The 15,003-nt window shown below is 41.9% G+C and overlaps 2 protein-coding genes across 2 annotated transcripts in view; both read right to left on the bottom strand.

The window, feature by feature from the left end:
• The window catches only part of bcl2b (BCL2 apoptosis regulator b), a 31,235-nt gene extending 23,855 nt beyond the window's left edge, over window positions 1-7,380 (bottom strand). Inside the window, exon 1 of the mRNA XM_037682209.1 lies at window positions 6,377-7,380. Coding sequence (XP_037538137.1) covers window positions 6,377-6,943 — 567 coding nt within the window. The 5' untranslated portion in view covers window positions 6,944-7,380. The remainder of the gene's footprint in view (window positions 1-6,376) is intronic.
• Window positions 7,381-7,703: 323 nt separating this feature from the next.
• On the bottom strand, window positions 7,704-15,003 carry kdsr (3-ketodihydrosphingosine reductase). Its single transcript, XM_037682208.1, has 10 exons — window positions 14,549-15,003; window positions 13,381-13,470; window positions 13,044-13,100; window positions 12,869-12,934; window positions 12,688-12,783; window positions 10,937-11,128; window positions 10,621-10,704; window positions 10,419-10,502; window positions 10,214-10,315; window positions 7,704-10,136 (listed from the first exon to the last, which is right to left on the bottom strand). The coding sequence occupies exons 1-10, from the start codon at window positions 14,735-14,737 to the stop codon at window positions 10,017-10,019; spliced, it is 1,080 nt and encodes a 359-aa protein (XP_037538136.1). The 5' UTR covers window positions 14,738-15,003; the 3' UTR covers window positions 7,704-10,016.

Genomic DNA, 15,003 nt, shown 5'->3' with positions numbered 1-15,003 from the left:
CAGATGCCCACGATATCATAGCAACACGCCGGTCCCTCCCACCAGAGAGCTGGATCGTGCTCAGGGAATCCCCCACAGGATGGACCCAACCCCAAGTCATATTGTCTAACGCACACAACCTACCTGCAACAAGGAGACAAAAAGGAGGAGAGAGAAATAGGCCACCGGGTAAGCAGCATTCCACAGACACCTGATCCTAATGCTTGGGACAAAAATACAAAGAACACTCAGTGCAGGTAGAGATGTCGGTTCACTCATACTGGAAGACAGAAACAACCACTGATCACCCAAATCACGACAAAGAGAACCTGTGTAAATATTTGCTGAGCAGAGATTTCCTAAATTTTAGCTTCTGTCCATTGGCTCCCTGTAAAATTCAGAATATAATTTAAAATTTGACTTCTGAAGCTCTTAACAACTGCTCTGTCTCATTACAAAGATATTGTTCCATTTTCCCAACAGAACGCTTTATTCTCCGACTGCAGGTTTACTTGTGGTTCCTAGAGTTTCTAAAGGTAGAATGGGAGGCAGAGCTTTCAGTTATTAAGCTCCCCTCTTGTAGAACCAACTTCTAATTTCTATCCGTAAGGCTGACACCTTGTCTACTTTTAAAACGTTCCTTTTTGATAAATCCTATAGTACAAGTCCAAACCATGAATTTAGTTCTTCTGATCCAAATCATTCCACTTCTAATACAATACATTCACATAGTCCATGATGAGACGTCAATTACTAAATGTTATCTATCTAAACAAACCAGCACATTTTGCTACAGTCTGTCATCCTGAGCAAGAACAAAGGCAACAGTGGAAAGGAATGACTTCCGTTTAACAGGAGACTTCTATAAGAACCAGGCTCAGGATGGGTGATCATCTGCCTCGAGTGGTTGTGCTTTTGAGAGGACAGGAAAGGTTTTGTTGAAAGGAAAACACGAGTTAATGAGAAACAATTTCATGTACAAACATGGAGGGTAGAGAGAGTAAAGACAGCAGCAGCATGAAGATATGAGGTCAGTTCGTCCTCCAGCAGTCTAAGCCTATATAAGCATGACCAAGAGATAGGTCAGGAAACCCAACCCTAACTCTCTACAGGGCCATGAGGTGACTATTACTGTGAAAATTTGATGCCATGTAAATAAATTGAACTGAATTTAAAAGCAAATACAACCTTTGTGTTGACTCATCTAGAACAGTGGTTCTCAGTGCCACCTCAAAAATACTTGACTCTCAAAATACCACCAGTATGAGAGATATTAAAACCAGTAGTACAAAATACCGGTAAACACAAACACGAACAAATCAAGTATTTGACATTAACAAGCAAACTGACCGATCTACATGAAAACCTAACGCAACCTAAAAATCAAACCTGCTTCTTTATCCTAACTAAACCCCTCAACAAACCGAGTTGGCAAAGGCCTGATTAGGTTGGGCCTTCCTTGGGTGAGGTGGTCTAGTGGTAAAACTTGAAGACCGCTACTGAGGATGTGCCCCAAAGTTCTAACAAGAAAAAACCCTAAAGATGATTTGATCTCTAAAGAAACAAGTTGAACAGGCCTAATCAAAGAAGATGAGATCTTGGTTGACACGGTGCTGGTCTGTGCCTTGCCTTTGACTCCCTACCCCAAACTGTTTTAGTCCTTGAACTGACACCTAATGCTGGTTGAAAGGCGTGGTTTAGGATGTGATGGTTCCATGCATTTTGTTGCTGAGAACAACACCCCTGCTCAAGTAGCACACTGATTTATCCCCATTCCCTCACAAGGGTTCTCAAAATATCCTCCACTGCAGTCTTGTTTCAAGTAGTTTCCATTTGGAGCCAAACAACTTGCAGTTTAGCTCTCTAATATTTTAGCTAATGATGGCTAGTTAACTTTAGTTAGTTGTTTAATTTGTAAATTGATGCCAGTTTTTTTCCGAGTATCATTAGAGCAGGGGTATCAGACTTGGTTAGAGGAGGCCAAAATTAAAAACTTATCTCAAACCAGAGGTCAACTTCAGTTGATGCATTAACTTCAGTCTTTTCTCTCTTGCAGGTTTCTCAACAAGAGTTTGATCGGTCTCATCTGACGTCCTCTGATGCTCTTTTCGCATCAGTATCAAAGAATACAAGAACATTCAAACCAATTTTTATTGGCTTTAGAGTTAGCCAGCTGTCATGAGAAGTCTGTGCTAAATAAAGTATGTTCCGTTTTTAGGCAAATCAGAAGCAATAAAAATATTTTACTTTTAAAATATTATCTTGGGGGCCAGATAAGATGTTAACAAGGGCCATATTTTGCCCTTGGGCCTTAAGTTTGACATTTGTGTACCATATTTTTTGCTGTATAAGTCACGTTTTTTTTTTTTGTTTTTTTGCAGAATTTGCATGCCCTGCGACTTATAGGCCGAAGTGACATTTTTATGGATTTTTTCCCATATGTATAAACCAATTCTTGGTTGAGATGACTGTTTTCACTCATTCTGACTGAAAAAATTGAACACTACCATTTTTCAGCCACTAGATGGCACCAACCAGAGTAGTGAGGCATGCCGTTGTATCATGTAATAGGTAAAAGTGGCTATAATGACAAATTCTAAAAAGTTCAAGAGAAAAACAACTGGACTTTATTTATTTATTATATTTACATTATACTTTATTGTTTTTGTCTCGAACTTTTTTGAATTTACCATGTCCTGGATGACTGAGAATCTTCACCAGTTATTAATGACACAATCGGCTTGCCATAGACTCCCACCTCCATTCTGCTCGCTGCTTGGAGCAACCGTCAAACCAGCTTCATTTTGCTGCACTGCCCTGGCAAAATGCAGCTAATCTGACAATTAAAGTGCATTTATCAAGTAAAAGTTCAACTAAGACACACCTTTACTATAATTTCGAGCAAACAAATAATTGTTTTTAAGTGTAAATCTTGTTAAATTCTTGTTAATGTCCTCACGTGCGCGCCCCAGCGGTCGCCATTTGGCAGCCAATCGATTTTTGGCGCAACACTGGCCCATATTTCAGGGTTGTCAGAGGTGACGCGTACCAAACACGACACATCAGTGGTGACGCACAATAGAGTATACGGTGAAGCAACATATTTATGCATTTTTCCACTTTATTAGAAATATTTGGACTGATGCGACTTACTTATAGAGTGGAGCGACGTTTACGGCAGAAAATACGGTACTATAGAGATCCTGAGAACCACATCTGGTATTTGCACCACAGTTTAGGAACCATGTATCTAGAAATCTTTATGCACAACTTGAATGACAACTTTAACCTTCTGACATGCAATTAATTCATCCTTGGGGGATACATGTACGACAGACACAGTGAGTCAACTTGCAATGGCATCTTGGTGCATGGCACAAAAAAACCACACAAATAAAAAACAGGAAAGATAAAACGTATTTATCAAGATCAACGCCGAGTAATTTCTCTTTGGATAATAAACAAGTTTCTCCTGATGCTGAGCTCTTCTCTGTTTTACTGAGACAGCAGCTTTTCCTCTCCAAGCCCATTTTGGTGTTTCTCGTTCCACGCGCCCCCGCAGTTAGTCAAACGGCTCAGGTCAAGCGTGTAATTTCAGGAGTCAGACGCCGTCTGCTGCTTTGCTCAATCACTTGGCATTTAGTGCCCGTGCCTATAAACAAGCGCAGGTGTCCCGAGCGTGAATGAGTCTGCAGCCCAGTTGTATGCAGTTTCTCTCAGCGCACCTTCAATTTTGATCTGAATACTTGGGGACGAAAATATCCCCTCCATTCACATCTTCAGGGTGTGAGAGGTAATCAGAGCAGAATGGAAGCAATTTTATCCCTAGCTGTGTTGAACAAACACAGTTAGTGCTCGGTCACGTCTGAGGAACGGATTTTGTTTAACTGAAGGTATATTTGACTCAACCACCAGGCGTAGACTAAACAACGATTAGTGAACACTCCTGTCTCAGACTCAAACTGTGTCAGGAAACAGAGACTGAGAGCTGATGGACAGTGGTTTCCACGCCTTCTACACCTGTCAAAACGTCCCTCGACCAGTCCCCACCTTTGCTTTCAGAACGTTGGAGAACACATTTACCTCAACCACACGATAACAGAGCAATCCATAAGTACAACCCCTTTAAATGTATACGTTTTCTGAATATCTTGCATTTTTATACACATAAAACCATAATAATAAGAAAAAACTGAATCCAACCACCTGCAGATGACAGATACATGACCTATAGGAGGACTGAGATGGAGTAGAGGTAGGGCAGCCCACCTGGAACCAGAAAGTCGCGGTTCGACTCCCAGCCATTCCCACATGTTGTGGTGCCTTTGAGCAAGACACCCAATCCCTAATTGCTCCTCACTGCTCCACCGGGGTATATCCCAGGTGCGATGGGTTAAATGTAGAGAACCAATTTCATAATGATGACAACATATAGCGCTTATACTTATATAATCTTAAAAATAAATAGACAAGCCCCACCCCATGTGGATCAACCCCTCGAGCAGAGCCCAACATCAGATTAGATTTCCTTCAACTCAACTAACTCGAAGCTTTCACTATGAAACCCAATTATAGACCAGATTATTTCCAAACAATGGCAGCCATTGTTCTGTCCACACTGTGAGGACACTGAGGTCACATTATTGTTTTTATCCTGCGGGTGTTAAAATATAATCTACAACTAAAGATGTAACAGATTGAATGACTCTTTACATCTAAACAAGAAACGAAAAGTAAGTTTAAACTTTTCTGTCTCAATAGCTTTGTAAGACTTTTGTTGAATTTGATAATCTGATACGTCGCTTGTTTTAGTTTTTGGTTCTGAGAGGAAGTTTTGCAATTTTATGAATTTATGAAGCAATAAAAGTCTTGACGGGGAGCCACAAAACTAAAATAAAACATTGTAGCCTGGACAAAAATAACATTTTCATTTCATCCTGAATGAAACCGTGACTTATTGTGTTTAAAAATCCAGCCAAAGAAGTAATAAAAATGGAGAAGTTGGATTTCAGAAACCTTATCCGAGGCTCAGGGTGCATGTGTCTCTGTTATTAAAGGTCATGTAATAACTGAAACAAACACCTGAGGGGATTCCCTACCTGTCGGCCATTCAAATAAATACAAAGCATTATTGGCGTGGATCTTTGTGGACGTGTGTGGAAAATGATTTTGATCTAGACTATGAACAGAAATCCATCAACATTAACCCAAATTGCAAACATAAGCCTTTTAATAATCCCTAAATATTCCCTTGGATTAAAGGATGCTGCTCTCAGTCTCCCTGCAGCAGACAGTCATCTCCACCCAGCTGTGAAACACAGACTATGATGACCTACATTGCTGTGCAGTGGGGAGTTTGTGCAAGCATCTCTGCAGCCCGGTCAGCTCTGAGCGTCAAGAAACAAGTTTGGAAAAATATGGAACAAAAGGAGATCCGACCTCGATGCACAACAGAACAGAGTGGCTGCAGATTAGCACTTCTTGCACCTGGAGGGCCCTCCCTCAGCTGCCTGCTTTTAATATGTGGCACAACCTTCCACCCCATGGAGGGAGCAAGAAAGACTCAAGAGGAATGTTAACTGGTGCCATCGCTTGAGATGAAGCATTCAGTATGAATCATTGCTGCTTCTCCCTCTCAAACACGCACTTTATGCCTTCGCTTCCAGTTAAGATGCAGCATACATGTTCTCATAATGACAACCCTGCACTAATTACAGCCCAGTTCATCAAAAGTTTGGTTTAATAGATGCTGAATTTGTTGCAAACATGAGTTCCAACAGGACAAGAACGCATAACGGGTTCATATATCTTTAAGAAGTGCATGAAGGGATTCTGTTTAGCTATGCCCAGAGGTTTTAACACATCAGGGCAACAGATTCCTGTCTGGCACCCTCCTGCCCTGCAAGAATGGTGTATTTATGTGACAGCTGCACTGAAGCTCTTTTCACTTCAAATGGAGATAAAACCGGAAGTAAACAGATTTGCTTCGTTCAGTTTTCTTTAATTTCCTCTTAAATATCTGCACATAGGGCAACCTTCAGTCTGACAGCTGTCAGTCAGTCAGTGGCTGTTCAGCTCAGAGGGCGGGGCCTCTGTCAGAGCGTCGGGAGGTGTGACAGAGAGCTCTCAGCTGATTGGTTGGAGAAACTTTGACTGCCAAGTCGTCCAGCCAATCAGAGCCGCTTTAAAAGGCCGTCCTCTTCAAGAAGCCCTCGCGTCAAAGGCACAGCCTGAAAATAATTTAATTAATTCTCGACCTCACGTGTACGTTCAACATGCAGCCAAACCACGATGGTCACGTTGGTCTCAGGTGTTTTAGTTCAAATATGTTCAACCATTAAACCCAAACACGCTCCCAGAGGCACACAGAACCGCAAAAGACGGAAGCAGGACCTACCCATCCCCCGTTGTCCTCTATCCAGCTGCTCAGAGGTCCATTTAAATACTCCGTCATCCACTCCGCGATGCGGTCCACCTGCGCGGTCATCTCCTCCCTGGACGCGCACTCCACGCACACCGTCCCTCCGAACTCGAAGAAGGCGATGATCCGGCCCCAGTTCACCCCGTCCCGGAACAGCTCGTCGATCACCTCGGCGAAGCGCGACCTGGCCGCGGCGCTGGCGAGACCCAGCTGCCGCGACATGTCCTCGAAGTCCCGCTGGTAGAGCCGCTCCAGCTCGTCTCCGGCCTCGCGCAGGACCCTGTCGACGTGCGCGAGCAGCTCGGACGGGGAAATCCCCTCGCTGAGGACCAGGTCTCTCTCGTCGTCCGGGGGGCCCGTGCCTCTTCCTCCTCCTCCGCGTGCGTCGCGGCACCGCCGGACCAGGGTCGGGGACTGGTCCCCCACCGAGCCGTTATTAGCTGCATCCCCGCGGACACGGCGGTGGTCCGAGCCCCGCACGTACCCGCGCTTTGAGAGTTTATGGCTGATGTAGTTTTCCACAATGTAGCGATTACACTCCATCACGAGCCCGAACAGAACCGGACGTCGCGTTAAAAACGATGCATTTCAAGACAAACTGGACTGCAGGACCCGTCCAGAACTGGTTTAATTTTTACAGTAAATGTTTATTCCTCGCAGGAAAGAGAACAATTCTTTGAAATAACCTTGGAAGAAACGGCGCAGAGAAAACCGTAAAAAAAAGAAAAAAAAAAAAAAAGAGAAAAAGTCAGAAAAATGTCCTGGTTCCGTTCATTTCCCGAATCCTTGCAGGAACCCAGTCGACCTTCTCTCTCCCTGGATAGAGATCCAGTATGCGGAAGAGCTCATCGCCCAGGCGTGGATGAGCTGCGGGGAAATGAATGGAAGAGAAAAGTTGGACACCCCCTAACACAAAGGTGGGGGGGCTTTGATAACCGCCACCAGTTCTGTCAGACCCGGGACTGGGAGCCAAACCAGGTCGAACTGGAGCTCTCCTCAGCGCGCGCTCCTCATCGTTCTCCTGCAGCTCCCTGCCCACCCCACTAGTGGGCTGCGCTCTGACGTCACAGCACCATTAATATATTTATGTTGTTTTGTTTTTTTTAAACATGTAATGCATGCTGCTCTTCTCCAACACGTTGCTTTCTTTTAACCAGTTCCAGGTAAAAATCTGATTTCAGTCAAATGATCCACCACCTTGTGGATAATTTCCAACTTTGCAATAAAACACTGCAGATGTTTTTTTTTTTAAAGCTACAAGCATCTCCAAATAAACAACATAAAAAACAGACCTGGATTATTATTTTTTCAGGTGTTTATTTTATCATGTAAGAAAATAAAACAAACGTTCCACTTCTCACATGTTCTTTCGATGGCACACAAGGTGAAGGTGTTAATGTTTTGGCGCTAAAATTACGAAACTCAATGAAATCAATCACATGACTTTTCATGTTCAATTTCCTAAAGGTACCACTGCAAAGTATGACATCAGACGTAAAAAGGGTTATCCAGAACTGTCAAACGGTGCAGTTTGAGTTTACTCCAGTAGGTTTCCATGCACCTCTGAAATGCAGGTACGCACTCGCAGTAAAAAAAACAAAATCACGTGACTGACCTACAGTAGCTTGGCTGTGGTCTGTGTACGTCAACAAATATGGCGGATCGGACAAGCAGAGTCCAAAAAGTTCTTATGTAGAACTAAACGCCAAAGAAATAAGAACAAGGTGTAAATCACAGGTTTAAGGACAAACCAGCAATATGAAAAATATAATGTACAGATTTTATTACTTTATACTTTGACTGGTCGTGACTTTGCAATGAGTACCTTTAAATTAATTGAGCACAGGTAACTATTAAACAGGAGCAAACTAGCTTCAGTTTTGACTGCATGTTCAAACACAAGCTTCATGTTGCATAGCCTAACGGTGTTCGAACAAAACTCGTTTTAATCAGCTACATATTCTTTAAACTAAAAGATGCTACTTCAGGATGGAAGAAGAAAATATCTAAATGTACAATAACAAAAAGCTCTCCGCTACCTTTAACTAAAATCAAATGAGAACGTCATCAGACATGAATCAAACATTCTCACTTTCATATCTTAGATTAAATAAAGTGGGGTTTTTTTTGTTGTAAAAACAGACTAATACACAAAAAAAACTTGGGAGAAGTCATTAACGTGTGGTTAAAGTCACACCGATCTATCAACAGCTTCATTCTCAAAGCGTTAAATTTATCAGCTGTTACGGCTTTAACGTTGCTCAACAGAGCAGCGACGCTAACAAAGAAAACCAAATAACTGCATCGCATCTACAGATAGTTTGAACACATTTTGGCATTCAGCCGGTAATGTATCTGATATTAATCCTGTCCTGATCTGCATGTTTGGCATTTAAGTACATTCTTGGAAAATGGAATGAAGGGAAAAACGTGTAGAAATCAAAAATGTACTTCTTCTGTCCCAAAAAATGCAAAAGAGTCATCTGATAAATGTGACTTTTCAAGGCTGGACAGATGTTTTTTTTTTTTGGGAACGTCTGAAAATATTTGGACCTTTACTTAAAACATGTAGACCTAAAGAGACGAGGCTCGAACCAGCAAGCCTCCTGACACAATCCTGACAGGAACTTATCTGGTGTGGCTGAATGCGAGCGTTGACGCCCTTTAACGGCGATAAGAACGATCGAACGCGGGGTGAAATGTGAAATCCTGTGCTGGTTTTTCTCTCAACCATGTGACTTCGACTCAAAGTGCCTGCCTTCTGCCTGGAACGACCAGCAGAACAACTGAATTATAATTTAGTGTTGTTGTAATCGAAACAAATCAAATGGCTTTTCTGTCCCTTGCAGGTCGGCTCAGTCACAGTAGAAACAAACACATTCACATACACAATTCTTTCTCCCCAACATTGCATGTAAAATGGATGAGTATGGTTATCATTAGGTGGAAATTATATATAAACACAACAACCGCTCACTCTGATTAGAAAGAATGTGGTTGCATCACTTCACAGCTTAGTTCAGACGCAATTCGAACGTTCCACAGCAGAAAGTAAACACAGAGGGTCACAACCTGTTTCAAACAGAAGCTATTCAGTCAGCGTGAGAAGTGCTTTGCCTGCAAAGACTCGTGGTACAAACACGCTAACAGATCATTTAGTGAATACTGTAAAACTCCTTTGTAAAAAGTGGATTGTTTTGAAATACGTGCAACAAGATGACTAAAAGTAAGCGCTACCTCCCGTTTCCCCTCTATAGCTCCTGGTGGTAATGAATTTCGAGTTATGTCTGGTACAAGTGGTTCAAAAAGACACACCTATTACAAAACTGGGGGTTGTTTAGTCTGCCCTCATTCCCCTCGAATAAGGCAGCTCTCACACTGAAGTAGGAACTCACATAGAACCAAAGTTCTTTAAATGCGCTCAGAACACAGAAAATTTAAATGAGCGTTTGTGTCAATAGAAAAGCTAATATGCTACTTTTCCAAGCTGATCTCTGAAGTGGATTTCAAGCTCATGACTTGACCTTTTGCTCCCCCCTATGGTTGAGCATTTATATGACTGAGGACTGGATAAGGAGGCTGTGGAGGAGGAACCTTTAGGACTTTAAGGCTGCTATTACTCTCTCTTGTCAGCTGCTTTGGACTGTTCCCTCTGAATCATGCAGCGGCGCACAATGCTGTCAAAGCTCCCCAAGTAGAAGAGGGCGATGGTCCGAAACAACCCCATGGTGACAATCTGCAGGGATTTACAAGTGAAGGTCACAGCACTGAACGTACCGCTGAAGTGTTATAGTCATTTGTGAGTAGCTGTACCTGCTGGAGACCTTCAGTGATGGAAGTGACCGGTGACATTCCACAGGTGAGGGCTGATAGCATGTAACCATCAGGACCGACCGAGCTGTTGAAGTTCCCTTGCTGCAATAAAAAACAAAAAGCAAAGGAAAACCTGACTGTTTTGCTCAAACATGTCTGATGCGTCTTTAAAATAATGTCGGTGGTAGCTGGTCGATCCTCTCACCACTGCATCCTTGACAACGATTTTGGCCACTTGGTCTGGTTGCCAAACTCCAGAGGTTTCACAGATTAATTTGGTCTCTAAAGGCTGAGAAGGACAAAGAGTGAAAACGCAAACTGGGATAACGGTCTACTTTCAATGACAAGATGAAAGGAAATTAGGAAACATCAATAAAAAAACACAGTTTGCAAAGTTTAACACTAACCTTTGACTTGTTCTCTTCAGCGAAGAGCGGGGTATCGGTGTCAGGAGGAAACGCCATCGTTACATAGATATTATACGGCTTTATCTGGAAATACCACACAAACAAAGAAAACTTTAACCGTTTGGTCTAGATCTACAACAACCACCAAAAGTGAACACTTAGTGCAACAACAAGCTTGCGATGCGCAAAAACACGTAAACGTAACATAAAATTTAATTACTTGGGAAAAATATTCAAGCATTTTTGTGGAGAACTGGAGATGCTGTGCGTTTGGTGTGAATAGCTCAAATGAAACCGACAAAAAGGAGACGCAAACCTCCATCTGCAGCGCTTCTGCCAAGCCTCGCAGAGCGAACTTGGACGGGGAGTAGGCAGTGTATCCGAACAGGCCGAGCTGACCCGCCTGGGAGGACACGAACATGATGCGGCCCATTCTTCGCTCCTTCATGGTGGTGATGACGGCACGCGTGGGATAAACACTGCCCAGGTAGTTCACCTCTATCATTTCCTGTAGAGCAGAAGCTCAAAGTTCACTTTTGGTAATAGTTCAGTCAAACAGACGCACATTTAATAAACAAAATACTGTAACAGTTTTGGTTAGTAGCAGACAAACTGGTGGAGTAAAAAAAGAAACGTAGAGATTGTTTACTTGTTACGTGCTCCCCCACCAGTCGTGCATGTCATGATTTTCAGTGGAAGCTCTGTGCTTTTAGACACTAAATATCTCCACGTTTGGTTTTGATGGATGACAAACCCTCGAGTTAAACTTTCATTTAAAATTAAATTAAATGCAATTGGGAAATATTCATAAGCAGCATAAAATAAAGATGGTTTTTTTTTTCAGGAGGAATTTTAATGATTAAGAATCGACACCATTTCCAAACTTTGTTAGACCACGAGGAACAAACGTCATCGACGCTTTCTTTGCTTGTAATACGTTTCATGTTGATACTCGACAAAGTTGGTACTGACAACATCCCCAGCAGGCCCAAACCATGACAGAGCCTCCACTGTGTTTCATCAAGCGCTGTAAACAAACGTCTGCAGTTACAACAGATAGAAAGTAAGAGGAAAACCCCCAGCTAGTTGTTTACTAAAGAAATGATGAGGAGCAACACCAGAAAGAGACAATTTAAGGGAGCTGATTGTCTGCTGTAAAGATGAACAAAATGAATCTCTAACCAGGACAATCACTGTGAAAAATCACATCATGTTGCTGCTGATCCATTTCATGTTGCTGCTGATCTATTTCATGTTGCTGTGTTCATTCATATTCATCTGCTCACACAGACTCATGTCCGTGCTGCTGTTCTGCGTATTGTTTTTATACTACAAGAGCTTAGTGTATTTTTAGTTAACGATTTTCTTAGTTCATATCTTCGATCTTATTACTGTTTTTCTTTTACACTGTAATACTTTTGTTGGATGCAACTGGGACCCTGTGTACACAATTTCATTCCACCCACATGTACCACATGTGGTGGAATGACAAAGAATCTTGAATCAAAAGCTCTTACAGAGTTTACCAAGAACATTTTTGTCACACAAGGACCAGTCTCCACTGAAGGACAGCTTAACTTAGATGTTTTTCTGACAACTCTGCTGCATTTACATCATCAAATCTTATTTTTCCTCACCATTACCTCTCCTAACTTCTATACAGTCTGATTTTTGGAGTCAAAAACTTCAACCTTTATCTCCCTCTAGGAAAAGTTGCCACAGATTTTGATGTCCTGTCCTTGTATTTTCGTTTATCTCATCTGAGCCTTTTGTCCTTATTTATCTCCTTTAACAGATTATTTCTGATAAGTTTTAGCAAACAGCCTTTTGAAGGACCAAATGGACCTATCAGGTTGCGTGTCACTGCATCTGGATTTCTCAAGGAAATAACTTTCAGATAAAGGTTTTTGTCAACCGTTTGTCAAAGTTTTTATAAGTTTTAAAAACACAATATTTAATGTGTCCAAATTTTCGGCTGGAAGCCTTTTTAAAACCACATGGTTGATGTAAAAAAAAAAAAAAAAAAAAGCCTTTATTTTTTCTGAACAGAGGGTCAGAAGTACTTACTTTAAAACGCTCCACTTCCACTTCCTCAAACTTTCCAGAAATGGCCGTTCCAGCGCAGTTAACAAGCATATCAACAGGCCCAAGCTTCTCTTGAGCCTGCATGAACAATCAAACCGTTTTAACACCACATCAGTCATTTATTAAAGTAACCTGATATGTCCCATGGCGACGCAGAAAGTACCTGCTTTATCACATTTTCCACCTGAGTGTAGTCACTGGAAACATCCACAGACACACAGAGCACCACCTTAACAAACAAATTCAGGTCCCATCAGTTCTTATGCTCTAAATGAGCAATGACTAAAATCTAAATATAATAATGTATAAAAAAAAAAATAAAAAAAAACTATATATACCTGTTTGTCATTGATGGCAAATTTCTCCACATCTTTCTTCGCTCTGAGTAACTTCTCCTAAAGAAAATTAGAAATGTTTTTTTTTTTTTATAAGCATATGTATAAAATCTTGTGAATGAACCTGAAATACCACTGATGTTTAGTTACTATCAAATAAGTAAAACGACAGCTATTAGGCCGTGATGCATGTAAAATAAAAGAAAAATTGTTCAGGAGCATAAGGCCGCTGTCCACCTGACTCAGAATAAATTTACCTTTATTTCCACATCAGGATAAAGGTCGACTATAACAACAGCCTGTGACAGAATGGAACGACAGGTTAAAAGTGTGTCCTGACCTCGTCTCGCGCCACCAGAGTAATGAACGCTCCTTGTCTGTAGCACTCGATCGCAATGCATTTCCCGATGCCGCTGGAGCCCCCAGTTACCTGGACATCAGAGGGATAAATAATGAGTGCAAGAGTCAAAGGTCAAGCATGGAGCAGCTCACACCCAACTCACACAGAAAAAAGGAGTAATTAGAACAGAAATACAAAATATTTGAACTCATTTCCTACAAATGCTAATAAGTAGAAATAGAATACGTCTAATTTTCCAAAGTGAACGGCTTAATAGTAAGAGCAATTTTAAATATTGCGTCAGCTTTATGACACCGAGGGTGATGAATTAAGCTACTGAGGATTAACCAATCACAGTATACCTCCTACTATTAGTATAAACTCCAAGAATGAGATTGTCATTTATTATACTGTCTCATACTTGAAGTTGGTTCCACAAGAGAGGAGCCTGATAACTGAAACATCTTCCTCACATTCTGCTTTTGGAAAATCTAGGAATCACAAGTAAACCCGCAGTCTGAGAGCAAAGTGCTCTGTTAGGAAAATATGGAACAATAAGATCTCGAATATAAGATGGAGCTAGGTTGTTGAGAGCTTTGTAGATTAGAAGATTTTGAATTCAATTTTGGACTTAAAACTGGAGAGATATGATCTCTCCCACTAACTCCAGTTAAGACTCTGACTCTAATGTTTCTAATTTTAGTGAGATTACGCAGGTGGAAGAAGGTGGTTCTAGGAACATTTTTAATGTGGAGGATAAAAGACATGTCCTGATCCAAAATAACACCAAGATTTTTAACATTAGAGCTGGAGGTCAGATTAATGCCATTAAGGAGGTCAAAAACTGAAATGCTCAGGTCCAAAGACCAAAACATCAGTCTTGTCTAAATTCAAAAGCAGAAAATTTAGTAGAAATTAATTTAATCAAGCCAGATGGAGGAGCTGCAGATGTTTAGACGTCTTTAGTGAAATTTAAATAAAAATGCTTCACCTTCCAGGCTAATAACCAAAGTAGGGCAGCGGGGCGGAACCACACATAAATTACAGGTTTTTAATTCTGTCAAAAAGTTGACTTAAATGGAGAAGCGTGACCATAACATCAGTTTTTAGGAGTTCAATTGTCCTGACGCTTGAACAGACTTCAGCTAAGGAGCACCGCGGTGCTTACCACGACGTGGGCCCCGTTTAGTTTCAGAGGCTTCGGACTGATGAGGGGCGATATCATGTAGAGCAACAACACGAAGGCAACGACGAGGGCAGCGACCACAAGAAGCATGATGAACGGCAGAAGGAGCCACCAGGAGTTGACGAAAAGCCAGTCTGTTATCGTTGAGCTGAACCCTTCTTCAGAGGACATGGGGGAAGCCTTTAGCTTGCTGCTAACAACTAGCAGGCCAGTATCTCGAGTCCGATATCTAGAGATAGGAGCGAGGTAGGCGAACGGACGGCCCCGGTGGGGGGCGCGGAGGAACGCAAGCCTCACAGGAGGAGTTGCTGCAGGTTTTGGCAGTTAGTCAAAGGCGTACAACGGTCGGGTTATCGTTCCGAGCTGGACTTTTGGCGCCTCGTGACAAAGCGGCGTCTGTAGAAACTAAAACAAACTGAGCGGACTACTGTAAACGG

This window comes from Nematolebias whitei, chromosome 9 (assembly GCF_014905685.2).
Source record: "Nematolebias whitei isolate Nwh7 chromosome 9, NemWhi1, whole genome shotgun sequence".
Classification (NCBI taxonomy): domain Eukaryota; kingdom Metazoa; phylum Chordata; class Actinopteri; order Cyprinodontiformes; family Rivulidae; genus Nematolebias; species Nematolebias whitei.
Note: the sequence above shows the minus strand (reverse complement) of the source record. Positions and strands in the feature narration are given on the sequence as shown.